At 40.2% G+C, this 27,129-nt stretch overlaps 2 protein-coding genes across 3 annotated transcripts in view; both read right to left on the bottom strand.

The window, feature by feature from the left end:
- Nucleotides 1-10,694, bottom strand: part of cdkal1 (CDK5 regulatory subunit associated protein 1-like 1) — a 295,150-nt gene extending 284,456 nt beyond the window's left edge. Inside the window, exons 1-3 of the mRNA XM_050045680.1 lie at nucleotides 10,553-10,694; nucleotides 8,037-8,200; nucleotides 5,169-5,281 (exon numbers count right to left, since the gene is read on the bottom strand). Coding sequence (XP_049901637.1) covers nucleotides 5,169-5,281; nucleotides 8,037-8,194 — 271 coding nt within the window. The 5' untranslated portion in view covers nucleotides 8,195-8,200; nucleotides 10,553-10,694. The remainder of the gene's footprint in view (nucleotides 1-5,168; nucleotides 5,282-8,036; nucleotides 8,201-10,552) is intronic.
- A 288-nt stretch (nucleotides 10,695-10,982) lies between these two features.
- Nucleotides 10,983-26,823, bottom strand: LOC126391156 (transcription factor E2F3-like). 2 transcript variants are annotated; one of them, XM_050045681.1, is made up of 8 exons: nucleotides 26,285-26,823; nucleotides 23,838-23,958; nucleotides 22,135-22,265; nucleotides 21,759-21,847; nucleotides 19,070-19,228; nucleotides 18,637-18,751; nucleotides 17,329-17,470; nucleotides 10,983-15,699 (listed from the first exon to the last, which is right to left on the bottom strand). In XM_050045681.1, the coding sequence occupies exons 1-8, from the start codon at nucleotides 26,564-26,566 to the stop codon at nucleotides 15,404-15,406; spliced, it is 1,335 nt and encodes a 444-aa protein (XP_049901638.1). In that variant the 5' UTR covers nucleotides 26,567-26,823; the 3' UTR covers nucleotides 10,983-15,403. The 2 variants fall into 2 exon arrangements, with proteins under 2 accessions (XP_049901638.1, XP_049901639.1); XM_050045682.1 differs by lacking the exon at nucleotides 26,285-26,823 and adding an exon at nucleotides 25,939-26,234.
- Between the last annotated feature and the right edge of the window lie 306 nt (nucleotides 26,824-27,129).

Genomic DNA, 27,129 nt, shown 5'->3' with positions numbered 1-27,129 from the left:
CAGGCTTCATTGTATTAACATCATCACATAAGATCCTGTGTTGCCTTCAGGGGCTGAAAGTTACAACTTTTGAAACTATGAATGAGAATACAGAGTGTGTTTTTTCAGAAGTATGACCTCATCCTGATATTGCAGAGAAGCACTCTTTCAACTTCCAATGAGCAAAGGCTGCCACCTAGAGGCCTACACAGGAACTGCTACTACGCCTCACACCAGGTGATGTCATAGTTTGAGAAAGAAAGAAAGAGTTAGAAGGAGACGAAAGAGGGACAGGGGAGGGCAGGGGGTGTGAAAGAGAGAAAACAGGCAGGAAAGATGAGAGAGAGGGAGGGAGAGAGGGTGATGTCATGTTTTCAGAGAAGTGGAAGCTGTCTTTGTCCAAACTCTCTTCATTAAACTCTGCGGATCGACACTGCGGATATGTGCGACAGACACTACAGATATATCGTCATATGAAAGGCATAACATTCCGACTCACAAATAATACCTGCTCAAATTCCTCACGTTCAGTCTGGCCGAAGACCAGACACCACATCCTTCAGAAGCCCAATTCAGTCCTTGTCATTCCAGACTATTCCACTCTCTCCGATGCTCTCCCAGCAATTTCATGCCATTCAAGACAATTGCATTGCATTCCATACTACACCAATCAAAACAATCACCGACTCTCCTGAGTGTAATCTCCCCTGATTCTGGCCATGACAGGCAATTTCTCCTTCCAACAATCTCACAGTGAAAAACAATGTGTAAAAACACACACGCTCAAAGAAGGAAAGGGGGAGATAGAAAGACAAAGTGATGCAGGAGGAGAGACAGAAGAGACAAAGATGCAAAAAAACAGAAAGGACAGATAAAAAGCATAGAAGAGGGAGACAGAAACCAAACTAATCCTTTGGCTTTAACAGTGAGACACTGACCTTTAAAGTACTTTGTTGAGAGGGGAGTGTGTGTGAGAGAGAGACAACAAGGCTGAAGGAGAGGGAGAGATGGGGAGAATATTCTGAGGCTTCAAATGTGAAGAGTATAGGCATCTCTCAGCTACGTAGTGGGATAAAACCATATCAACTGAAGTGGTAAATAACAAGAGGACTGTGCTTTTGCTAAGCTGTTACCTGAAGGACACACGCAGACACACAAACAGACAAGCTACTAATAAAACATGTATGCTTGTGAAGGCGCTTCATTAGTAAACATTTACCAAGCCATAACTTTAACCTGTGTTAGCAGTGATCATGTTGTTATAACTGTGGTAAGCTCACAACCTGGATACAACCGAGTGTGAAGAGCAATACACACACACACACACACACACACAGATAGACACAGACTGCAGCACCTCGTCAGAGCAGTGTCAGTCACAGAACAAACTGTTCCTGGTGTCAGCAAGGTCGACACACACTTAGAAGCAGAGGCAGGTAAACAACGTCCAAACCAAACATGAAACATGATCACACCCTCTTGCAAACGGATGGAGTCATGCAAATGACATGCAAAGGCAACCTGCGAGCCATTAAAAACTACTGAACTGGTGACCCATTTTTCTTTTGACCCATCACCTTTTCGTTTTAGTGTCTTGAGGAATGATGGCTGCCAAAGACGCCCAAACAGAACACACTTATTTGTTGTAAATTTCTTATTAAATTGTAGATAACGGTGAGAGGAATGACTTTTCTATGAGCACAGATATTCATACCACTATTTGGGAGTACTTCTACTGAGCTGAAAGGTAATGGAATTAAACTGCAGTAATATTATCTGAACACTGGAACCAGGCTCTCTGTGTGGTCACTGCACGGCCCTACTTTAAGGAGAAGAAAAGGACACAAAAACAAACCTAATCCAGAGATAAGAAAAATTCAATATCCATAACAGCATGTTTTAACCTTATTACCTCAGAGTGGATTCCATTACACCAACTTGAAATGTGTCTTTATCTGCTGAGGACCTTCAGACAACCAAAGAAGCCGCAGTACTGTAATCATATTCTGACACAGGCAGATATTTCTCATACAGACATCACGGTGGGAATACAAAACAACTCTGTAACTATAAACAAGTATTCGCTACACTCACTTCCTGTGAGACAATTACCACTGCTACACTGAATGACATTATAGAAACAGATATAGTGTAAGACAATTAGCACACTGAATATCAAGCTTTAACACAGGCTCTGCTCTAGTGTCAAGTGACACAGGTTGTATCTAGGGGTGTAAGAAAATATCAATACACCTGAGTATTGAGACATTATGTTTTGTGACACTGCACTGATTCTCAAAACAGTGTCAGTTTTTAATTAATGGTCTACACACAAAGATTCCTAGCAGTGGTTTATTTTGTGTTGTGTTCAAATCCCTGAATGCCACAGAGCAGTGTTAAAATCTATCTTAGCCTTATGACTCGAAACCCAGGAAACAACATATCGCTAACGTGTTACAGGGATTGTGACAAATATAAATGCAGGTGACTCTTCCACTCCAGCATAACAGCATATCGCTGGTGTTTTACAGGGACAGTGATAAATATAAATGCAGATCCCACTGTTCTGACTCCGTAAAAAGTGAGCTTTTTTGACTCAGATTTTATGCATATGGTGGTGTGTCTTAAAATCCAATCAAAAAACACTGCAATATATTGCCTGGCGTATGGTATCACAATATATAGGATCGTAATCCCTGTATCGTGATGCCTATACTTTTGCCATCTTGCCGATACGCAGCCCTGGTTTGGATGTGTATGCCCTCGCTCAAGGGACAGAGAGAGCGCTTAAAACAAAGAAAGGTGGAAAAGATAAAGAGATCAAGGGTCTAAACTACCAGATGAGGGGGAAACCATTGGTCTGTGTTCATGAGTAAATTGTGTTTCATGTGTGTGTGTGTGTGTGTGTGTGTGTATGTGTGTGTGTGTATGTGAGCAAGAGAGTGAGAGAGTACATCTGCATTTTTGAAGTGTGTGATTAATGTCCCTCTATGGCTGTGGAGACCCCATGGTGAGAGAAACGCCCGAGGGGTTAATATTAACTCTCTCTTCTTCTGTGTGGGTGTGTGTGTGTGTGTGTGTGTGTCTCCCTTATACACACACAGATGAGAAGAGCTAGTGCACAAAGAAAGACACATAATGCAATACAAACACTCACTCTGCACACATGTAGGCACTAAACAACTAATAACACGTAACTTGGCAAAAGAACTTTGTGTTCTTCATTACACACATGGGATCACACACACGCACGCAAACACAGGGAAACTGCTTGACTATCTTAAGATAATTTTCAACTGACAACCCAACACAGACATGCAGAAATAACATAGATCATCTATCTTTGTCACACCCTGCTTTGTCTGTCAGTCTCTTTCACCTGTGCGCGCACACACACACACACACATACAGTTAATGCCGCATGAAAGACCTCTGGTAATCTAGGCTATAATATGTCTGGCCCCCATGCAAAAGACATGCAAATTTAAGATGAAGGGTAGCACTAAAGTTCAAGTCAAATTTTTTTTCAACAATCTGAGACCTGTCAACAATGATGCATTTTCAGACGCATAAATCTGTCAGGACAAAACGTTTAAACTCCTGATGACCTAAAAATGATAGAGAACATCTCCTAACCAAGGCAAAGTAGTAATTTAACTCAGACCAGCGTCTCTCTCTTCCTTACCAAGTTGTTTTTGCCTAAAAAAGTGTTAACTAATAACTATAGCAATGTCAGGTTATAGAGCAGATTTATTTTCCAATCAGTTACTGCTAATGGTTTCGGAAGGCACTGGCAAATGACGGCGCCCTGCATCAGATCAGAAAATATATTTTGCCGTTTAACTTGTAGGACTTGTTGTATTTTAAATATCATTATCCCTTTGATAAAACAATGTTAATATCTGTAATAACACACATTGACTGCTGTGATGACTTAATTAAGGGAGCAGATTCTCCTTTTTCAATATTTACATAGAACTGTTTCCACTAGATTCAACAATGTGACAATCAGTGTTTACGTAAAGGCTTAAAACATCCATCTCCTGAAGCAAAAACAACAAAGATTCTTGAATATGTGAAATAACAACTCCGTTACACTATCTGACAAACACCAACACGTTTTGGCACAGGGCCTTCACCAGGCTTTACAGAATGGATGAAAGAACAGCCTACTGTATATTTACACACACTACAAGAAGGCTTTGGCTTGGTTCTTGAATAGAGAGCAGACTCTACCAGTAAGTCCGCAAGTGTTGCCAAGTGGAATTTTCACATTTGGTCCTTTGTTACTTGAGGACCTAGTTGGCTGCACTCTTCCTTCCTGTTGCTATGTGTCAGCTAAACCCCACTGGTGAAAACTAGATGCATACTGGTACCGCATCAACGTAAAAAAAAAAAAAAAAGCCTCATGAATGACCGTATAAGTTCAGTTATCAGATACCAGCAAATGTATTTGTACTCTGCACTGTGAAAGCCAAAGGCGCTTGATGATGTAACAAAGGTTTTTCAGCTTCACCAAACAGTTTTGCAGGAAAAAAAGCCAGGCACCTACTTAAGTCATATTCTGCTTAATGTGTCTAGTTGAAAAGTAAGATGTAAAAGATGCTTGTCAGCTTTATGTGTTAACCAGCCATGGTGGCATGCAGTCACACTATAGTCTATTGTTGTTCCCAACTGTATCAGTGTCTCAACTGCACCATATCATCAGTCCTCTCAGGTAAGACTGGTTCTCAGTGGACCTCTTGAACCTTTCCTCTCAAGTATGGGACAAATTCCTCCTAGTTTATAAGGATTGGATTTCAAACATCATCCACACCCTCACATTAAGTATTTTTAACCAAACTCATTTGTTTGGTTGAGTTTGTTGAGGGCAGCACACAGCCTAAAGCTCAATTCAACATCTCCCACTGGAATAACACACAGGATATAGCTTACTTATAAAGCAAGACTGCCCCCTTGTGTTTAATAGTAATAATGACATCTGATACAAAAAAGATTTAATACAAAAATGACTACACAATTCTACCATTTAAGCTGTTCCCTCATTTACTTACCTTCAGTCCATCAGTCTGAAGTATATCCACCCTTCCCTCTTAGTATTATTCTAAGAATATTTGGTGTTGTTATTCTGATTTGTGTTATTATTCACTGACCTCCTTATTATAAACCACCACAATTAAATCTCTTACCTGTCATCTTGTATCCGCTGGCAGCCAGCTGTCCGGCCATGTACTCTCCATCTGAGTTGTTATGACTGCAGCCCCACGTTTTCATCCAGATTTTTTGGGTGCCAGGGATCACACTGAAAATGAACAAAAATCAAATGTGTTCTTATTGAGATGAAAACAAAAAAATAAAATCTAAAGCTAATGTTGTTTTATGAATCTGCTACAAAACAGTGACCAAAAGATCAACTTTAGACTGAGACTGAGACTGAGACTGAGACCGCCTCCATGCAGGCTCTGGAGTGATCCGTTTGTTATATGAATGCAAAGCAGACAAATCACAGGATTTTGTGATAGTGGTTGTGATATCACATTTGGGATTTTCCCTGAAAAGTAAAAATAATATAGTTTATCTACAATTTTAATAAAATAAAATAATTTGAACTCTGTAATATTACTTTGAGAAGCCTCTTGTGTCCTGTTTTTACTTTTCCATCATTATTCATGACATGTGAGGTCCAGTGGTCACAATCTGTTCTTTCTTCATGAGATCTTTGTGTCACTAAAGAAGTTAAATATAAACAAGCAGCAGTAAAACACTGTATAACTTGCTGACTCTCACAGATTCCTCCAACAGATCCATGTAGTGCTGATGATACAAGATGGCAGTCACCATATCTGCCCAATGAATGAGCTACCTGTCAGCCCTTATGACTTTGTATTTACATATCCTGGTACATAACTGTGTGCGCATGAAAACTGACCACAACTAAAAGTCAACACTAGTATCATTTTTTCCTTGGTCCGGACCAAGTGTATCAAACTACACTTGTAAAAGAAAAGTTACTGTCCTTCTTTTCCACATTAAAAAAATTCATTAAGGAGCTGTATACGATATTCAAAGCCTCAATAAAGCAGCAAACAACTATTTGATATGTTAAGATATAGTCAAGTAATGGCGTCCCGAGCAGGGAATGTGAGCTTCTCTGTGATCTGTTGTGGTAGATGGTCCGGCCACACGTGCATATTAGTGCATGTGAGTCTGTGCGTGTATCCCATTGACCAGCTAATCGCCATTGCTCTGCACTGTGCTCCTATTATGGTTAACACTTATAACCGCATCCTGACACACTGTGACAGAAAGGCATCGCAGCACAAGCTTAACAAGCACCCACCAGGTCACCCCCGCAATAACAGGGTTAGCTCTGTCAGCACTATAGCAACTGTTAGCACTGTTTGCACTTTTAGCTGCTAGCCTCCTGTTCAGCCATCTCAATGTTTAGAGCCATGTGCAGGCAAACCTGGCATGGGTTCTGTATCATAGATATGTTCTGAATGTTGTATACAGCTTCTCCTGTACAGTATGTACAAAAGCTGCATGAAGCACAATTATAAAAATGAAGTTCTGCAGTGCTTTACTTTTATACTTCTTTGACTAAACTGACATATTCAGTGTTAATAAGGAATTACCAAAATATTATAGTCACATATCCCACACATGTATCACTAGGGATGTCAAGATTACTTGATTTCACTATTAACCGCGAGCCCAGCTTTACATGCGCAAGTAAAGGTAAATGCACAATAACTGGGTTAAAAATACGTCAATCTCAATTTATCTAATGTAACATTGAATTGAAAATTATATGTTAGCGTGTCATTTGCAATTAATGGTGTAGTGGTATGATACGAGTTGGGCTTACAGTGCAATGTGACAAGCTAAGGCACGTCTCAAAAACTTTTTTGATGGATAGTTTTGCAGTTTGTGTGCACACAGCGTGAGGTTGTAATGGTTTTGGGTCCGTGTAGCTCTTTGGAGTGAGACGACAGGCAGAAACTCACGAAACTCACAAGTGCGGGATTTCACAAATGCTCGTCGTTTATTTTTACATCAACTTAAAAACATTCCAAGCTTACCAAGCCCGGTTGTACGGCTACTACAATTTCATACATGAACAAAATAGTCGCCACACGTACTTATAACCACCACTGTTGTGTTGGAGCTCATAAGTATACGTCCGACCAGCGTTGGGTGCGCTCAACAGACTCAAATCATAACAGGCGCTGCTTGATGACGTTGCTGCTAGGCGACACAGTATACACCATGTTAAAGGCACATTTCATATATTCGACTGTTACAAGTTCAAATCCTTTTTTTAGTCGTCAGACTGTTTCAGTGTTAGTGTGCAATGTGGAAGATATACATAATGTCTTCTCAAGGTCCTCAGTCAGTGAACATTTAGCATTAGTATTACCTCCTTTTGCTTCCTCCCATCTGTGTTGAGTAAATGTTGGACTTGTCCTTCCAGCACGATGTCTGTTTCATTTATTATTAACACTGCACGAGATATGCTCTCAATTTATTTGTGTAATTGTAATTTAAAGAGAACAAAAAGACACGCACATCCTAGAAAAAACTTAGACTGCTGGACCACAAAGAGGCATGTAGTAAAAGTAGAGTCCGCACACTACTTTTTGGTTACTTTTCTTTGTTGCTATATTATTTTTGTTATGTTGGCATGGAAATAAATGAAACTTAAAGATCTATAAGGAGTGTTCATGTGATTATTAATTAATTAATGCATAATAATCGTGATAATCGTAAAACCGTGATTATTTCTCTGACAATAATCGTACCAAGAAAATCTATAATCGTGACATCCCTATGTATCACAATCCATTTGATTAACTGAAAATTTTGATGTGAATACAGACTGGTTATAAAAGCTGCAGTTATTTGGACTCTTTGTTTTACAACTTCTAGATGACTAACAGGGAATAAAGCATTTACTTGCCCACCATCGGCCTAAAACACACTGTGTGCTGGCAATATCCCAATAAACTCACTCACATGCTGAACTACTGTACTACTATATCAAACATTTGACATACCTGTCAGCTTGGAGCTCCTCGTGGCTCAGAAGCTCTTTTTTCTTCCTGGACCTTGGTATGATACTCTTTCTGGCAGACTGTCTCTCGTGAGGAGTGGGGTCACTAGAGGACACCATGTCCTCGATGTCTTCAATCAGAGAGTCACAGGCGGACGGCATGATGGTCTGAAAAACAGACAGAGCCTTGGTCAACACAGCATTATTATAAGGACTGTCTCACATATAGTGCAGACCTGTCAGTGGTAGACCCCGGATGGTGAAAATTATTTATGATGGCCAGATAATTTTTCCCTGTTATTACATAAATCACAGTAATGTAATAAAATAGAATAAAAAATAAAAAACAAATGGGAATTCCATTGATTATCTCTTCGTTTATGTCAAAACTTTGGGCAACGGGATAAGATAATGTATGACGTGATGGTGCCATTGAACTGCTGAAAGCAAGCATGAATGTTGAAAAGCTTCAGACTAACTAGGAGCAGGAAAGGCAATTTGTACAGAAAACATTTTGACATATCACATCAATAATGACTGAATTCCATTAAGCTGTTTTGATTTCAGGTTCCTGTTATTGTGCATGCTTCCTCACTGTTTACTCTCACTGCAACACTAAAACAGAACAGAGTTATCGTTAGTGGCCTCTGCTTTTCCTACTATGACAAGTCAAAACGTCTGCTGTGAGAAAGGTAAATTAAATGAAAAGATATTACATCACCACAGCAGGTTGGCATAGTACAAATAATGATTATTTATGTGTATAATTATTAGTTGGTTGATTATTTTGTGGGTTAATTAATTAGTTGTTTGGCTAATAAAATGTCAGAGCACAGTGAAAAATGGCCATCAGTGTTTTCTGATAACCAAGGTAATGTCATCAAGTGCTCTGTTTTGTCTGACCACCAGTCCAAAGCCCAAAGATATTTACTGAAGGTTACCTATACGCAAAGGAAGAAGGACAAATCTTCACATCTGAGAAGCTGAAAACATTGAATTTTGTTGCATTTTCTGCTTGAAAAAACACTGAAATGACTTTATTGTCATTGTAAACAAAAAAAAAAAAAACAACAACAAAACTTTGTTGGTGACTGTCAGTCCAGCAGCAATAAGGAGGATAAGGATAAAAACTAGAACTATAATAAAAAACTAAGAGTATAAAAGTATGAACAAACGTAAACACAGTAAAACAACACACAGGTATGAACAAACTATGGTTGAGTGGGTTATCTACAATATATAAATTCATTATTTTTGATAATAAGGGGACACTTACGACACAGTAACCTGGCATAATTCAAACTTATGACTAAAACTGAGATGCACAATGATAGTTTTTTGGTAGCATGCTGCCTCCTTATGGTGTTTTGTAGAGGTTCCTAGATACTGGTGGTAGTCATGCTAATAATGCCTGAGCCTGATGACTCCAGATATATATTGCAATATTTGGCCATATGTTTGGATTTAGATTTCTGGTGTTGCTGCTTATGATTTTACGATGGTGATATCAGCATAATTTTGTAAGGTAGGACATGTTAAATTCATATAACATTCCATTTTTTAAATCCTACTGAAACTAAAGAGAATACATTACCTACATGATCAATGAAACTGACATCATGATGATCAGAGCAGAGCACCTGTGGCCACTGACACACCTGAATTAATTAGGTTATCCCATTTACAGAGACAGTTAAAATTCTAACATAAATGTTGTCATTAAGACCAATTTTAGCAAGTTAAGAGGCTTTTAGCTTTTCTTTTCAACTGTCCCCTCTCTTAGTTGGTGCTTTGTAATTGTTGTAGCTGTAGAAATATGTTTCATCATTCAGCTGAATTCATCTTTGATTGAAAATATGCCACAAAAATTGATGAAGCTAGGGAAAGACAGGGATAGCTAGCTACGTAAGCAGGTCAACATCCCAGCTGCTGAGACGATTATTTTATAAAGTTTATTGGCATTCATTTATTTTGCTGGACTTACGTTAACATAGTGAAAACATAACCACTGAAAACCACTTAAATATAATTACTCCCTCACTTGGTTTGTCATATAAACTTAATTTTGCTCTCTAACTACCTAGTATAAGAGTTAGTTAGTGTTCCCAATAACCTCCTGTCTCATACGCTGCTGCTGTTGACATTAAATGAGAAGTTATCTACATAATTATCAGTAACACTATCGTTAATCATATTATCTGTTAATTAAATAACAGCTACGTTAACGTTGTAGTAAACTATCGTTACCAGCCTGATGTAGGTCTGTATTTTCACCAGGTTTTTACCTAAAACCCGACTGCATGCACACGCTAGGTGATTAACATTAACACAGACTTAAACTAATGAGAAACACCTGGTAAAACGTATAATTTGACAGACACCTAGCAACCTGTAGTGTTATTTTGCTGGGTAACATGGGTAAGCTAGCTAGCAGCTCAACTAGCATCATTAGCTAGCCACTACCCACGTGCACTTGTTTTGGACAGGCAGACCTCATAAGATACCGTATACATCCCTTACCTGTGTCGCAAAGTGGGTGGTAGTTCAGATAAATATAAATTCCGAGGAAAGAGTGTTTTAGAAATGAGAAAATGTATTGTTTACACCACCAAAACAGTTGTCACAACTCTCAGAGCGCCATAGTTGTGCGTAGCTACGGAAGGTAAAGAGGGACAAAAGACACGTGGGAATTTTACGCAAAAGGAGTTAGTCATTCATAAGTTGAGCCCATGTTTTACTCACGTAAAATGAGGCATATTATAAAGCTAAGTGATGCCTGGTTTGTATAAAATATAGGTTTATTTTTTTTCTCTGTTTTAATATGCTTTTTAAGTTGCTGATATGTCTACAGAAGCCCATATGTCCCCAGTCTTTTACATTTGCCATGTACTTAACTTGTACTACAGTGCAAAAAGTCATCCCTGAAGACACAAAACACAAAACATTTCCATATTCATATTGCCTTTATTCAAATTTTGAATTACAAACACCCAGAGTACAAAAACAAATCCATTTATCCCTCCCCCCCAAACAAATACAACTCATATTCCTCATTTGACAGATGTTAAAGAAACCTGTATAACTGAATAACACACATCAATAACATCAAATTAGTTTACCTTAAACATTCAACAGCACACCGATACTTTCACCCATGCGTTCAAATTGCGTTGTGACATTACAGCTCTTTTTTTTTCTCTGGCCTCTGGAAAGAGGCAGCAATATATCATAATTTTACAGTCAATTCTTTCCTATGAAATAGTTTACTTTTCACATAACCATTACAGTATATTTATTGATCAGTATATTGTATTTGGTAACAGCTTAAGAATAACCATAGGAAAATAGCAGGAACAACAGTGCCGGTTTAATCCTCACTATAGTTAACACCACATTTAGCCTAATGATACTTTTCTGTAAGGTCTAATCACACATCAGAATCACGCATTAGAAATGAAGGAGCTGTCATTTTAAGTCGCCCGTAATACATTTTTCAGACTCACTGGCAATGACACGAGCTAAAGCGGTGCAATAAAATCTTCAACATTCCATTAGAAACCCATGAAAAGGTACAGTCTTTCCAAAAAATCATGTTTCCATCATGTAAAAGTGGATAAAATATCGTGACCAGATTCCGGTCGCTTGAAATAGATGGAGGAAAATATAATCAGCTATGTAAATGGTCTTAGAAAATAGCACAACTGTGGTTTAGTGAACCAAATGGGGGAAAAATATTGAGCTTGGTTTTTCCATAAATACATATAAAATACACTGATATAAATATGCCTACAGGGAAATTGTGTTCTGTCAATCTGAGCATTTCTGTGCATTTAAGTCAAATTTAACGTTTACTTACAATAGCAGCACTAATTACGCTAAATTATGCTGACTAAGAAACTGTTTCTCCTCAGCTGAATGGGTGAAGTTCAGGTTATCAATTGTGGTTTGATTTTACATAGTCAAAAAGATGCTTCAACACACTTCAATACTCTCGGTGAAAAAGAAATTGGCAGAAAAAAAAAGTGTCAGACTGCCTCACATCATTCCAAAAATAAAACGGACACACGGTGTCACAGAAGCAAACGCCCCCTACACACTTCAGCAGAGGACACGAGTCACTGATCCTGGTTCAGTGGTGTATACAGACATAGCAACGTCTCCTTATGGCCAATAAAGGGCATACAGGCTAACTGTGAAAGAGTGACTGCATGTGAGTTGAGTCTAAGAGATGCTCTGCATTTCACAACAAAAAGACAACAAAATAACTAAATAACTTAAAAGGGAAAAATTTGAAAACCGAAAAAAATTGCGATATTGCAATGTATCTGCTTTTCTACCTATCACATGCGCACCCCATGGTTAAATTCAAGATGCAACAGCATGAGACTGGTTTAAGAGCAAAGGCAAACTCGTTATATTAGGGAGTAAGTGGAATCTCGCACACATTAAAAGAGAAAAGTGCGATGTATTATCCAACATCACATCTAAATAATACATGGGTAATTTCTATGACAAAAGGGGAATTCAAAGACTCATACACACTATGGCATTTACCTCTATGCCCTACTACTATTGTCCAACATTAAGTGAGAGGTAGCCTACAGTACCTTGTGCACTGAAAAATTTAGAAAACTGTACATCAATTTACACATGGCAGGCTTACTCTTCTAGCAAGCTTGATCTTTGACATTACTCACACATGCTGCACACGCAATTACTCAAGCGCACATCAATCAGGTCAGGGAAAAGTTTACACTAACAGCAGCAATTTCACCTGCAGCCGCAGGTTTCTCGAGATTAAAAGCCAGGGGGTTTCAGACGAGATGTTTGCGTTTCGGTATTATCAGGGATGTCATCGAACACAGGAAGCTATTAGAAGTGAAGAGCAATGGTGTTTCAAATACCAAAACTAAACACAGCCCGACAGCCCTAAAGTTCATCAAGTCCTCCAGCTGGCTTTTCTTGATTAACCACTGTTTTAAGCCTCAGTGGCCTTCCACAACATTATCACCAAGCCTAGTGTGAATCACGGCTTGTTGCACTGAATTTGCTCAATTCATAAAAAGACGTCTATTTGTCATTTTTAGTCCTTTTGCTTGTTTTTTTAAACATCCTGTTTATGGAGGGGAGGAAAAAGCCCTTCATTACATGCTGAAGCCTAAATTAGTGGCTATCTGGTCCCTTGTTGCTTAGGTGACCGTGATATCATTAGTTAATTCTACAATATTAAAATCCATTAAAATTCAACACTTATTAGACCTAAAAAGACGAATACGCGCCTATCCTGTCTCCTACACTGCCTTCAGCACACACTGAGTGGGCAGTGTGTATCCATAATTGGGTCAAAGCCAAAGTTTACTGATTAGCTCAAACCACAGTATAATTTCACAGCACACAGTCTAAGTGAGGAGGCATTCGGGTAAGTTTGGTTATGGCAGCTTCTGCTGATGGAGGCGGAGGGGGACAGGCAAAAAGCAGCAAGAGAGTGGAAGTCTGGGTCCTGATTTCACGACTATCAATGAGTGTATGACTTAGAGATGATATTCAAGTACGCATATCGTGTGTGCTAAGGAGCCGGACAGGTTTTTGTTTAACCCCACATTGCCCAGGTATGATGGCTTGTTTTGTGTGCACATGGGTTGTGTGAAGTTAAACATCACAATATCTGTTCCCATGTTGAACACCTTCATATTCAAACTATAATTTTATATTACTTGTATAGTTTGATGTTGCCCACTTGATCATTAGCTAACAGGCGAATCAGGTAAATAGATAATAAAGGTCCCTTTTGAAATGCACCAACTAAATCCTTTTTAAATATGGCCGATATAGTGCGAGAAAGACAAATTGTGTGCGAGGGGATCAAATTACACAGGCATGCTGTGAGTATTTTGTACAATTAAAAACATAGTGTACATGTGTCTCCTTTAAGAGCATTTAGGGCAAGTACACATGCCACCTTTTTTGCATCTTCAAATTTATTGTCGTCAGTCTAGACGTGCAAAAAGCGCACCCAAAAGCGAGAGGCATTTGCTCACAAGTACTCCCAGGTGCCTGCTCGACATCTGTCCCATGGACAACATACACACCTGGAAAACATCTGAAAAAAAGATCAGCTTCGAACTTGGGGTTTCTGGTAAGGAGGCAATGGTTGTTTAGTAACTTTTGGCGCAACCTGCCCCTGCGCCCATGAAAGTTAGCACAGAGCAAAACCCAACACCCAACCTCACGTTTTCCAGGCGGTCAAAGAGGCATGTGGCATGTGTCCCAGCTCTCAGAGTAGACTGATGTAATTTCATTTCCATTTCGCCTATATAAATGGATTATTACCATCATGTACACATGAACATCCCTGCTGCTCTCAAAACGTCTAGTGCTTAAATGTACAAAATACTCACACTCTAACACAGTACGTAACCTGACAAGTGTCTGAGCGGGCACAGAGACAAGACAGATGACCAGAACCTCAGCCTGACTAACCTAACCATAGGATAACAACTGTGGTCATGAATGCTGTGTGTCAAAATTGCCCTGTCTTCTTTTAATATTCATTTTAGTTTCTAAAATGTTCTACATTTGAACACACAAAATGCCTTCTTAACAGTCAGCAGTGTAAGCCTTCAATCACAGATCATTGGTGTAACAGAATGCGATCATTAAGGACCTCCTCAGTCCCCACAGCACTTGGCATTAACACATCTGGATGAATTTTGGCACCCAACAAGAAAATGCATCACTGGGAATACACAGATCAACCTGGCCCTTTCCTTGCCAAAACACAGTTGCATCTTCTTCTCAGATTTGAAAGATCCTTACTCTTGAACATTGGACTGGTGTCTTTTTTTGGGTGATCATATCTGTGCATCTCAGGTGCACCAACACTTGGATTTTATGCTAAACCCAACCACGATGTGAGTTAATGCCAGGTGTTGTGGGGGTGGCTTCATCTGAGCTCTTCTGTCTTTGTTGGTCTCTGTACAAGTGACGTGAACGTTGCATCATACAGAGAGGTTGATATCCTTCCTGTCCCCATTTATTCTCACCCAAACAGGTAGCAAAGGCTTTCAGATGTCCTCCAACGCCCAGCTACACTGGAGGCCTTACATAGCCTGAGACAAAGAGTAATGGATATGTCTTCACACTGACCAGTCGTGTCTTTGTGTGAAATCATGCAAGGCCTTTTATCTCTCACACCACAAAAGGAACACGTCATTTAGTCCCACTGGGACTAAAAAAAGAAAGCCCTCAATGATTCCCTTCCATCTATTTAGAATTGGCTTCTTCTAACTACACGGTCAGTCACAGGCATCAAACCCCTCAATGATTCTCCATCTCTCCCATGCACCTCATCTGAATCTCTATTACCTAATGCTAGCTGCACAGGAAATCATCCAGGCCGACAGTGGGCATTTTATCAAAGTCACAGGCGTCAAACAAGTCGCTGATTCCCTGGTCATCTCCCAAACCTAAAAGGTAGTCGTCTTGGTCCAGAAGAGGAGGCCCCAGGTTTAAGAAAGGCCCTAGGGCCGAAGGGATCTGGTCTTCTGTCTGCTGGAGAAGACTGGTGTAAGGGGACGAGATGGGGGAGAGAGTAGTGACGGAGACTGCTGAGGAAGAGGAAGGTGGAGCCAGGGAGGGGATGGAGGAAGTGGCCATGCAGGCAGGACCTGTGAAAGAACATGTAATCGCCTTGTTAGTATCTCTGCATTGCAAAGGAACCATAACCACACACTGTGGGCCAAATGAGCAGCCATGTTGACCAGTGTGATGGTGTTTGTTGCACAGGACTCCCTCTAAACGTGGTTCTTTTTTTAGGCAAACTAGGCTAAATAATACATGCATACATTATGATATCACTTTAATTGACGAATGTCAAACATGAAGGCATACAATATTCCATTTTATTTTTTGTATAATTGCTCTCACACCTATGTACACGGAAATTATAAGTCTGCCTTTTAAGCCTGTTTGGACATCTATTGATGCCATGTACAACGCTAATATCGGGTACAACAAACATCTTTGTGCATCTTTGCAAATCAATGATATCAGAGTTAGGTGTAAGGTCCTCCTGTAGGTTTAACCTTGGGGTTAAGGCAAATATTACATTCATAAACAACCTTTTTTGGTAACAATTTTGCTAACTTGTCCAAAAAGTGACACAATGCAGGCTGACAAGAACAAGCATCAGGCACGCAACACTCTGTGTGATGCAGGACATTAGGGCAAAGTCTCCGCATTGCACAAGTTAAGGAGTCTGCTTGTTGCACTGGGGACCAAATTGAAATCTAATCAAAAGCAAAACTTTATTTTCTTTGATTTTAAATATGTTTACATGGCTGAAGTAGCAGTGAATCGGGGCTTGGAACCACAAGTTGCATGGACACAAGCAAGTTTACAGAACAAAACTTATATCTGGCCAGGTGCGTGGGAGCGTGTCACCTAAACCAATGTTTATTCTTGTACCAATTTAGCTAAGTGTTGCACTGTCAGCTTTGCTATGCTAGTCTTAATAAGCCGTGGGAATTGTTTCAACATTGTAGACATCTTTGTTTGTACTGCAGTCTAAAAAAAATCATAACACTTTTCAGCCACAGTAATGGCATTGCCAATCAGTCTGAGCAAATCATTACACCTAGTGACGATCAATCCTGAAACTTCTCATCTGGCACTACGAGCAGTTTAATTTTCCACATGTCCAAAGTGATGCAGTCCATGACAAAATGGAGTACATCATAAACTAATGACCTAATTCCCATCAGTCTCAGCTGTGCTTTGAGCTAAAAGACCTGGTGAAATGAGAACTACATTTTCCCAGTTTTAATCTTGTGTCCCTGTGTTAACTGATCATTTATCTCTTGTTCTATTTTTACATCAACATCCCTGTCTTTTCTTTTCTTGTAAAATGATTTTAAATGTTTGATGACTCATCCTGCATTCAGGGGCAAATACAAAAGTTCACTCAATCAAATGAGACTTCAGGCGAGGAGAGAGCCACACCACACACCAGTCATAAAAACCACACCTGACTATTTGTGGGTTGTAGCTAATAGAGAAATATGGAGAGAGGTAAAAAGAGATAAATTTTCGTTTTCATTTCCTAAATAATGTGCGTCTAACTCATTCATCTCTCCCATGTCCACCTCCTAATTTAACATTAGGGGCACGTTCAGCCCTGGTAGAGCACAGCAAAGCATTTATTTAAACGGTGCAAGATGTGTTTCTTATCTTCAAAGAGAAAGTCATGTCTCTTCACGTTAAAAACTGCTGCACACCTTTGTCTATCTGGGACAAACCTTGAAGGACTTTGAGGAAAGGCGAGTTCCCATTGATGTCCATGCTGCCGTTTTTTACAGGACTTCTGGGGTCGTTCTCCTCATCTGGGCACAGCAGGACTTCTATAGGACCCTTGGTGCTGGTCAGATGGACGGACAAACTCTGCAGAGACAAAACAATTTGTTGACTGCACTTAATAAGAAGGATAAAAAGACTTGATTAAAAGATTAAAAACAAAATTCAGCCTCCTTTCCATACGCCCTCAACTTGTGAGTTCACACCAGAAGTACTGGAGTATATACATTTAGTGGTTTACCTAATAAACGGCTATCTCGGGGCAAACTGATACACTTCACTTTTGCTATAGACCATCACACTGCTTTCGGGTGCTTTCAGACCTAGAGTTGTCTTGCTTTGGTCAGAATCAGGGACTGTTTTTGTTACAAAGTTGCATAATGTCCTAGAGTTGGTTTGTGTTCTCACGGCAGCATTTACAAGCGGACCAGATAAAATGCCTTTGCGATAAAGGTGCTCTTTATTGCTCAGACTTTCCATGTGGGAAAAATCCAGGAAGTAAACAAAACGTTGAAGAAGAGTACACTTGCAAGACAAATGTGACACTTTCTAATGTCACAATGGAGGGATAACTACGCAGGTTGATTTTAGTGTGGTCATCGTGTACTATAGTGCTTGCATTGTTCATTCTGGGCTAACCATACAGTTTGAAAACAAGGAGCGGCTCCAACTAGAAAACAATGTTTTGATGCATTGGTTTCATGCCCATATTAAGGCAGTACAACAATGTGTCATGTGACTGCATTTGATTCAGATCGAGGTCGGAATTTGTTCTCACCACCAACAAACCGATCCAGAGATTGTTTATAACCTTAACGTGACCACCTCTTCAAGAAGGTCTCAGTCCAGTTGTTTTGGTGAGCACCCAAGTGCGATTGCTGTGTTCACACCTGCCCAAACGAACTGCACTTAGGGAGCAAATGAACTTGAATTTGATTGAACCGAACCAAACAGGGCAGTTGTGAAAGTACTCTTCGTCACTGTCATCCCCAAATGCCTCGTAAAACAAATCAGCAACACCAGCTGCAGAGGGGTCACTGAACCCAACTCCAACCACCACAGCATTAATGTCAGATGAAATGCCATGTTGATCAACAAGTGACTAGATAGATTTGGAGTGTCTCTGCAAACTGTTTCTTTAAAGGGAAATACAAGTCATAGGTCAGATGACAAGTGAGCAAGAAGCACAAGTTTTGTCATCTGGACAAAAATGACAGATCCAGCCAAGTGTGTTTTTGTGCTTGTACACATACCTCATCAGGGTCTGGCACTTCTAGTTTGGTATCTGTGGGAGCTTTGACGACGATAACAGTCTGGTCTCTGAGGGTTCCTATCTGTTTGATGTCTTGGTATGTTACATAGGCATATGTGGAGATGAAAGGTTAAGGAAATAACTCTACAATGACACTGCATGTTAAAGCTAAACATTGATGAATATGCAAACCTCAGAACTGCTGAAGTGATTGTTGTACCATGCATCTACAGTTAGATGTATTTTAACATTTCAGGCAACATAATGTAAAACCAATCTACTTTATGTGGCATACGTGTAAAAGATAAGATGATTTGTAAGAAAAAAATCAAAAGAAACTAAGAACTTATTTACATGATGTTTCAAAACTAAAATAAAGTCGCTGTGAATCATTTTACTTCTGGATGACATGTCGACGAACAACAAAAGGATATTTCTGGTTGCTCTGCTGCTCGCTCATGTGTCTCATATCCAGGGTGCATCTCTGGATGAGTTGTTCGAGCCTCTGCTCTTCTTCTCCCAGTGCCGAAACTTCCGCTGTTAGCCTCTGTCTCTGGCTCAGTGCCCCCTCTACCTCCAACAGACTACAGCCCCTGTGAGGGAGTGAAGAGTGAAAAGAGTGAATTAAAATAGATTTAGTATTGACTCAGGAGCTTCACTTGCTGTTATATTACTCTCTTACTGGCTTCAAATATTTGATACAGCAGCTTAAACAGTGGAAAAATGTGTCTAATCACAGTTTTCTTTTAACTGACATATTTTGGTGGCCTGTGTTTTTGTATTTCAAAACTTATGTGGCATTTTCGCTTAAGAGCAGATACTGCAGAGGATATCATCAGATGCAGAAGATTGTCAACAAGCAGCCACCCAATTAATGTAAATTCAAACAATCCCTGTGAATTCTGTGCGACCGTTTTACAATCTGTTCCACAAATCTGATCACTCATTGTAGTTTCCTCAGTCAAAGCAGTCACCCACATGACGTCACCAAACTCACTTCCTTGTTTCTGGTTGTGAAGATGCAAAGATGTGCTACACAAATGTCTTTCATTCACCAGCAAAAAATACTGCCAACATTATACAAGGCAACTCCCTGATGTTCTACACAAAAGCAGGGGTGAACTGTTTTGCACTACAGCATCGTTTCCACCAGTAGTACGGTACAGTTCAGTGCTGTATGCTTTTTTCCCCCATTTCCACTGTGAAAAGTTGTGGATGGTACCGATGGAATAGTTCTGTACCGTCCCCATTTTTGGTCCCCCCTCTGTTGGGGTACCTAGCACACAGATCTGGTACTAAAAGGTGGAGCTGTGAACACTGCAGTCCGTTGATTGATCAATAGCAGACGGTCACTCTGCTCAGGGCTGAGTTGTGGCTGGTTTTGAGGCTCATGTAACCACTGTTCATACTGTGGAGAGTTTAACATATATTAGTAAACTATAACTATAAAATTAAAGGATGTTTTGCTGCCTCTCACAGCAGCTGGAGTTGGGGGAAAAAAATTAATTCTCTGGGCCATCTGCCAGCAACTTTTAAGATGGAACATTTACTTGTTATGTTAATTAATGTATGAGTTGACAATGTGAATCCATCTGCACACCTTAAATTTTGATGTGACAACTTTGACCATTACTTTTATTGTCTCATTTTAGTAATGAGTGGATCTTAAAGTCTATACTAATTTTGTATGGAATGTGGACAGCATATATTCTAATCCTAAAGCAAAGGAAATGCACAACCCCACTATTTTTAAATATCACATCATGAGAGACTCTACCTGCAGCCTGTTTTATTTTGTTCTGAAAATGTCGGCGTGTAACTCCGTTCTGTGGACTATAAACGAAGTGCAGACCGATAAAGGAATACAGTGAGTGCTGGACGGAGCAGTGAGTGACAACAACCCCGCCCACATTTAAGAGTACTGTTTGCAGTGGAAACGCTAGGGTCTAGGTACCATGTCTGAAGGGTTACTTTTGGTTCCAAAGGTGAACATGGACAACAGACACATCACAGAGACACAGGCTGCTGCACCCAGATCTACTGCAAGTGCTGAAAGAATCAAGGTGAGTGTAATTTGCATGATTAGTGGTGATGCAAGTGTAGTATAAATAGCAAAGTCAGAACAGTGCAGTTTTGTTCTCACTGGAACAAGATGCCTTCAATTTTGATGAAAAATACCAAAAAAGAAAAAAAAAATTGCGATTTTCATTTGCAAAAAAAACCTAAGAAATTTCAACATGTCTAGCAGTTGTTTTTTAGACGACCTGCTATGAAATCAGGCATTTTTAAAAACAAAAAAAAAGCTTGTGAAATCCTAGAGGGACTGACTTTGTAACCTACAAATATCTCCCGTAAGTCACAAGTGAACTACAAATCACAACAATGAAGAAGGTCAGAGTATTGAAAATGTTTTGTCTGTCTTAGAATCAGAGCGATCTGAAATATTTTGGCTGTTAGATGCTTTCTCACAGTCATTTGATACCAGATTAACACCAACAATTCCTCTCTGGATATTCCAAAGTTTAGTGACTGATAAGGATTGAATTTATTTCATCTAAATTTAGGAAAACTTCATTATATCCTTGACAGGAAAAATCTGAGCCTTAACTGAAAGAAAACAGAAATAAAGTATGTAATCACACACAATAGAAATAATGGTCACGAAATGCATTCGTAGGCCTTAAGTGGTAAGCACGGGTGCTTCGGGCCTATTCCTAGACTGCATGTGCTCTGAGTGATTACTGAACAAATGAGGGTATAATTAAATGTGCAGAACAGAGTGGAGCACAGTCAGGTATCCTCATACTTTGATGTGGCAACAGTCTGCATGCATCCACCTGCCCTCCCGTGCTCTACGAGCCAAGACCACTTTAAAACCTGTTTATATGCGAAAACCAGTCTGAGATTATAAAAGTTTCTAACTCCAAAGCAACGAGAGAGCTCACGTGATGGAGGAGGAGGAGGCATGGAGAAACCAAGAGAACTGGAATATGTCACGTTATGTTCTCAAATGTCACAGAGAGTGTTAGTGGGTGCTGGGGTCCAAACGTAAGATAAAATATACTCTTAAAAAGGTGAAAAACAAGTGTTTGATTAATAGAGTGAGGCAGCGTGACCACTTACATCCACTGTATGTTGTTCTTTGATTTCTTCTTGATGAGGTGAATGCCTTCTAGTACATTGGTGATATCATACAGCCGCCTTTTCTGTACCTGGATGTAAGGGACACAGGTTGCATCAGTTACGCATTCAGTGGTTGATTTAACAAAACCTTACACAAATATACAACCTTTTCAGTACTTTCAGCAGATATATTTGCCTAAGATGTCCCCCATCCATTTTCTCGACCCTCCCTTTTATTTCTTCGTGCCCATGCTTGGAATTGTTCACCAGTTTCTGATGCATTTCTAACAGGATTTAAAAGGGAAATGCATGCACCAACGCCCCCTTTCTTTTTCTATATACCATGCGTTTTTTTTTCTGTCTGATCTGAAATTACCTGTAAGGTTTCAGCGGCAAGGTTGAGGTCCAAGACGCCATCAGAAGACTGGGCAAGAAGGTCCACAAACTTCTTTGTCAACAAGCCCAGGGAGGTGTCATACCTAGTCTTCTCAGGAGGAGACTTGGGTGCTATGGAGGAGGAAAAGTAGGAGGAATGAAGGAGAAAGGACAAATATATTTCAGGGTTAGACTTGATGTTGAATTTTTGCTAGGGAAGTAAAACATAAAACTTCCTAGTTACAGTTTTTACTTGGTAAGAGGAAGCCCAAGTAAACTGTGTTTTTTTTCTATAATGAGGGAACGTCAACCCTGTCACAAGACTCCTTTACTCAACCTGACTTCAAAAAAGCAGCAGAGGTGTCAGGAGAAGTTAATAGTATGCACAACAGTACAAACACAACCACCCTTCAATGCATCCAAATTAAGTGTGTCGTCCATTTGGCACACTGGTGTTGCGTTTTGTACTGATCTATATTGATAGTTTAACAGTTGAAGTACATTACAATATAGGGAAAACAACTTTTTTAAAGTCAGAAAATGTTGGCGACAAATGACTCAATCAGTCATCATCAGCTGGGAATGTGTGATTTTCTTGAAGACCGACTCACAAGCTACATTACAGGTCGAGCAACAAGTTGAAGTTAACTTGAACTTTGATAATCACCAGCTGTAAACGTTTTAGTATCAATAACATCAGTTACTTTCATCACAGGGTTATGGCATTTTAGGAGCACATGGCCACAGCATGTCTCACCCTCCGACACATCCTATGGCTGGACTCAACGATACAATACACTGCTGCAGTGACCATACATCAGGAACACAACAGCTCGGCAACAGGTTTTGTTTGCATTTCAAATTCCAATGATATTCTCTTTCGGTAGAACGTACAGGACACGCATGCAAAGAGTAAACGGAAAATCAAGCCGGTCCGTCGCGAGAGGGCATCTTGTTGATTTTTTTCCAATAGGTTGAGCCCAATCGTATGATTATCATTTGAATTAGTCAGGTAGCAATTAGGAAGAAAGTATGTTTTTTTTTTTTGTTTGTTTGTTTTTTTTTTTTAAATGTGTATATGCAGGACACACGTGCAAAAGAACTGAAGCAACTTCATGTTTTTTGATATGTGCATTCTGCGTTTCAGCTCCTCTATGTCCTCCTCTGTTAAAATACAAGGATTACAACTCAAACTTTTATATTTTGTCATCTAGCACATCACTTAGACACCACAGTGGCAATTACTATTAAGAAAACTGAAGCCACAAAGTAATCCTAAAAAAGAGTGTGCTGATGCTACTACTAATACGTCCAAAGTGCTAACACATGTAGATACATTTCAATGCTTTGTTTAATGACAAGACTATTATCATTTAAATGGCTTTGAATGAATGTTGAATGCTCATTGTTCTCATACATCTGTGAGATAACTCTGGTCATGAGCTCAGTTAAACTCTACTGCATTAGAGCGAGAATTAAGTGGTTCTTTAACCCTTGATGATTATGTCTCGACCATCACGCTGTCCGATGTGTTCAGCCCAGTGAGAATCTTTTATTTCTGTTAACAGTTTGAAATTGCTGCATCAAGGCCATGCCTGTTTATAACACTTGGTGTGAACCGTGTCTCACACAGGATGACCCTGGATTACTGTGCTGTAAAATTATAGGTGACATGTACAAACATGATGGCGGGGGGCTTCTTACTTCTGGGAGTCTTTAGCCGTGTCCCATTGGCCACCGCGGCCCCTCCTCTGCCTCGTGGAGTCCTGGTTGGTTCCGACTGGTACTGGTGGTCTGAATCATCGAGCGCCAACCGCCTTTTTGCCTAGGGGGACAAAAATATACCATTAACAGCACATATGGACATTTTGGTAATGTGGCAGGCATCTCATCTTTGACGCCACCAAAAATGATTGGTGATGCAGCAAAATACATCGCTACTTTCATCTTATATGTCTCCAGTCATTTTTGGTGTTCTGAGGCATTCACAACCATGTAAAAGCAACAGAAATACAAATGAATTATTTAATAAGTAATGAAAAAGTTTATAAATTGATAAAGACAGTGCACTTGCTAAACAAATTCCAGTTTTAGGTTCCTTCTGATCTTTGAATCTGAGAGGACACCATTCTTTTGTCTTTTCCATTTCAGCTGTGCCATCATCTGAGGTGGAGCGGTCAAAAATAGCTCCAAAGACAAGATGTTTTTCGTCCAAAATCCAGAGTTTAATAAAGACTCTGTTGGTCTTATGATGTTACGTAAAACCAGTGGTTGTGATTTCTTCTTCTCTGAACATATTAGCCAAGACAAACCCACATATCTAAAGCGTGAGTCACATCAGTGGGTTCGAACACACTGCCGCACAGTCATTCCAAAGGAAACCAATACAAGTATACTTAGAGACCAGAAATTCCCATAATTAATCAAGACACTAGATGTGACCAATAAGAGAGCTCAACCTACTGTCCATGAATGTACAAGTTTACTTTCTGTACCCTATTCACCCATGTTTCATCTTTAAACAATAACGCTCCTTCTGAACAGTTGTTTTGGGAGCTTAATGGATATAATCTCGCATTTTAACCACCTACGCCCAGCTTCATCTTTAGTCCAAAGTCAGAGGTTGCCAATATCTAACATGTCAGAATCAATTTCTTCTATTGTATGGTGTAGCTTGGCAAAGTTGTGCATGCTCATTAGCTACTATTTCAGCAATGGTAGCCATTTTAAATGTCTGCCACCTCACCAGTGTAGTACTTTACATGTTTAATACCACTTAGACTGTGTTCAACATCCCAGACCGTTTATACTGTAGAAGTTGAACCATTTCTGAACCACATTTGCTGTGGGGGGGTTTTTTTCCCATCACCAGCCTAAATTGGTATTCTAGTCATCATTACTGTAACATGGCATGGTGGCTTAGTGAATAGTCTCTTCAACCAAGGAACCCTTAGACTTCTGTGTTGGCTTGAATCCATCCTGTTTTTGTCTAAGCAACACACCAGTACCAGGGTGCTGGTGTACTGCATTCCCCTCTCTCAACCACGTGCAAGGGAATAGTTAACAATCAGATCTATTATATATATTATGCACAGTAAACCCCCATATTTAATACTTTATCTAACTTAATCCAGCCCAAGTCTGAGAAAGAATAATATGCCCTCTGTTGACAGTCAAAATGTCAGCCATTTTATATCAGCAAGCAGCTCCCCTCACCCCCTGCCTGGTCATGGCTACAGCCTGAGATACACAGGGTGGTTTAGTTCATGAAAGATGAATAGCCAGGAACAAACCAACACCCTAAAATGCTGCTCAAACTATTTAGTGTGGTTTGTGCAGGTTGAGAAGACAGGAAACGTGCAATCACTTCTACAGCAGCAAACTCGAGTTTCACTTTACTTGGCAAGAAAAGGCACCGTAGCGTTACACTTTATTTACAACAAAACAAGAGGGACATAAAAACACTTGTGCAAAATTAAGGTCAACGCCGACAACGAGTAGTGTTGTCCTGTAATGATCTATACTGCTACTAGCCTGGAAAGCTAACACATTTTCGAGCTTCATCCAAGTTGGCTTGCATCTTCAGAGGCGACAGGGAGACATATCTATCGAGTAGTTTCAAAACTCAAGTGAAGCTATAACTACGTATAAGCCTATGTATTTGCAAGTTTACCCACTCGTGTCTTGTTCGAAAGCTAAAAGACAGCTAACTAAGAGCCAAGCAGCTCAACAATCCCCCCAACCCCCCAAAATTAGGACACCAACAGCAGCCACTAGGCCACCGCTAACGTTACTCATCTCTTACCAATATTTCCATCTGGCTGCAAGGGTGAAGCGGACTCAAAAGCACCATGAAGTTAGCATAGCACGCTACTAGGTGACATGTCTACGTCTCTATGGACGCAAAACTCACTTAAACTCGACGTTTGCTCCCCTACAGCCAACATACCATGTAACCAACCCACTTGGGTAACTTAGCTAGCGGTAGTTAGTTAGCCACCTCGCTAGGTTGAGGGAATGCCCTGGCTAAGCAGCTAGCGTTAGCTGCCCGAACAACAAGCTCGGCTAGCCTAGCAAGCTAACATTTTGTCGTGTTTGTGGCTAGTTGTAGCAAGCCAAACATGTTGAAACGAGCTGGTATAGAAGATTACCGGCGGTCTCCCCAGAGCGGGTCGTTGTCCTGCTCCGTTTGCTGCAGCTTGTTGTGGAGTTGTGTAAATGTTGTTTATCTGAGGCTCGGATAAACACACATTTGATGTCTGTGTAACGTTGCAAGGCGGTGGGGTGGTTATTATTTGGATATACGTAGCGTTGGATTGACCGGGGTTTAAACGATCCGTGAGAGTAGTTAAAATGATATTATTGTCCAAAGGAGAGCCCCCAACCCCCGCTAAAATCACTTTGTCCGGAGCCGAGGAGATCCCTCTTCTCATCTTGCGTATTCGGGGTAACCCCTTTCTTGTCTCTGTACTTTCAAGCCCGTATGGCTGCTAATCCGCGGCAATGGTGACAAAAATAATCAGACCGAAGTGAAGATGAAAGTCTGATTTATCGACTTTTGCAAAGTATTGTTCCTTAAGAAAGTGCATTTAGGCAGATGCAACGGATTAAAAAGTAGCGCAACTCTCGTTTCCCCCGTCTAGAAATGGCTTCAGGAAACGGCCTGATGAATGAAGGGATACGGTTTACGCGCTCAAGAGCCCTCCCGCGAAACTCAGATTTCCCGGGAAATTTTCAAACGGAATTTACATGCCACACGCTATTGGTCCCTCAGCGGACAGTCTCCACCCACATTACGGCCGTGTCAGCCAATGAGCGCTCACGATTCCGTGCGCCACGTGTTCATTGGCAGTTGTAAACAGGCAACGTCACCTGTCACGCCTTGCGTGTTCCCTGACAGGACGCTAAGTGGCGCAAGCGACTGACTATAATACAGAGACAGAGAGAAGGGAAATTTCCAACCTTTGACATTATGTTCAGCCCTTTTCTTGACTTC

This window comes from Epinephelus moara, chromosome 6 (genome assembly GCF_006386435.1).
Source record: "Epinephelus moara isolate mb chromosome 6, YSFRI_EMoa_1.0, whole genome shotgun sequence".
Classification (NCBI taxonomy): Eukaryota; Metazoa; Chordata; class Actinopteri; order Perciformes; family Serranidae; genus Epinephelus; species Epinephelus moara.
Note: the sequence above shows the minus strand (reverse complement) of the source record. Positions and strands in the feature narration are given on the sequence as shown.

Bases quoted from the DNA above. Each gene is read 5' to 3' on its own strand.
- LOC126391156 (XM_050045681.1), bottom strand. From the start codon at position 26,566: ATGAGAAGAGGGATCTCCTCGGCTCCGGACAAAGTGATTTTAGCGGGG. The intron at 19,229-21,758 runs GTAAGTGGTCAC...ACTCCCTCACAG, and splicing joins AAGAACAACATACAGTGGAT to GGGCTGTAGTCTGTTGGAGG. The intron at 15,700-17,328 runs GTTTGTCCCAGA...GTTCTTTCACAG, and splicing joins TTTCCTCAAAGTCCTTCAAG to GTCCTGCCTGCATGGCCACT.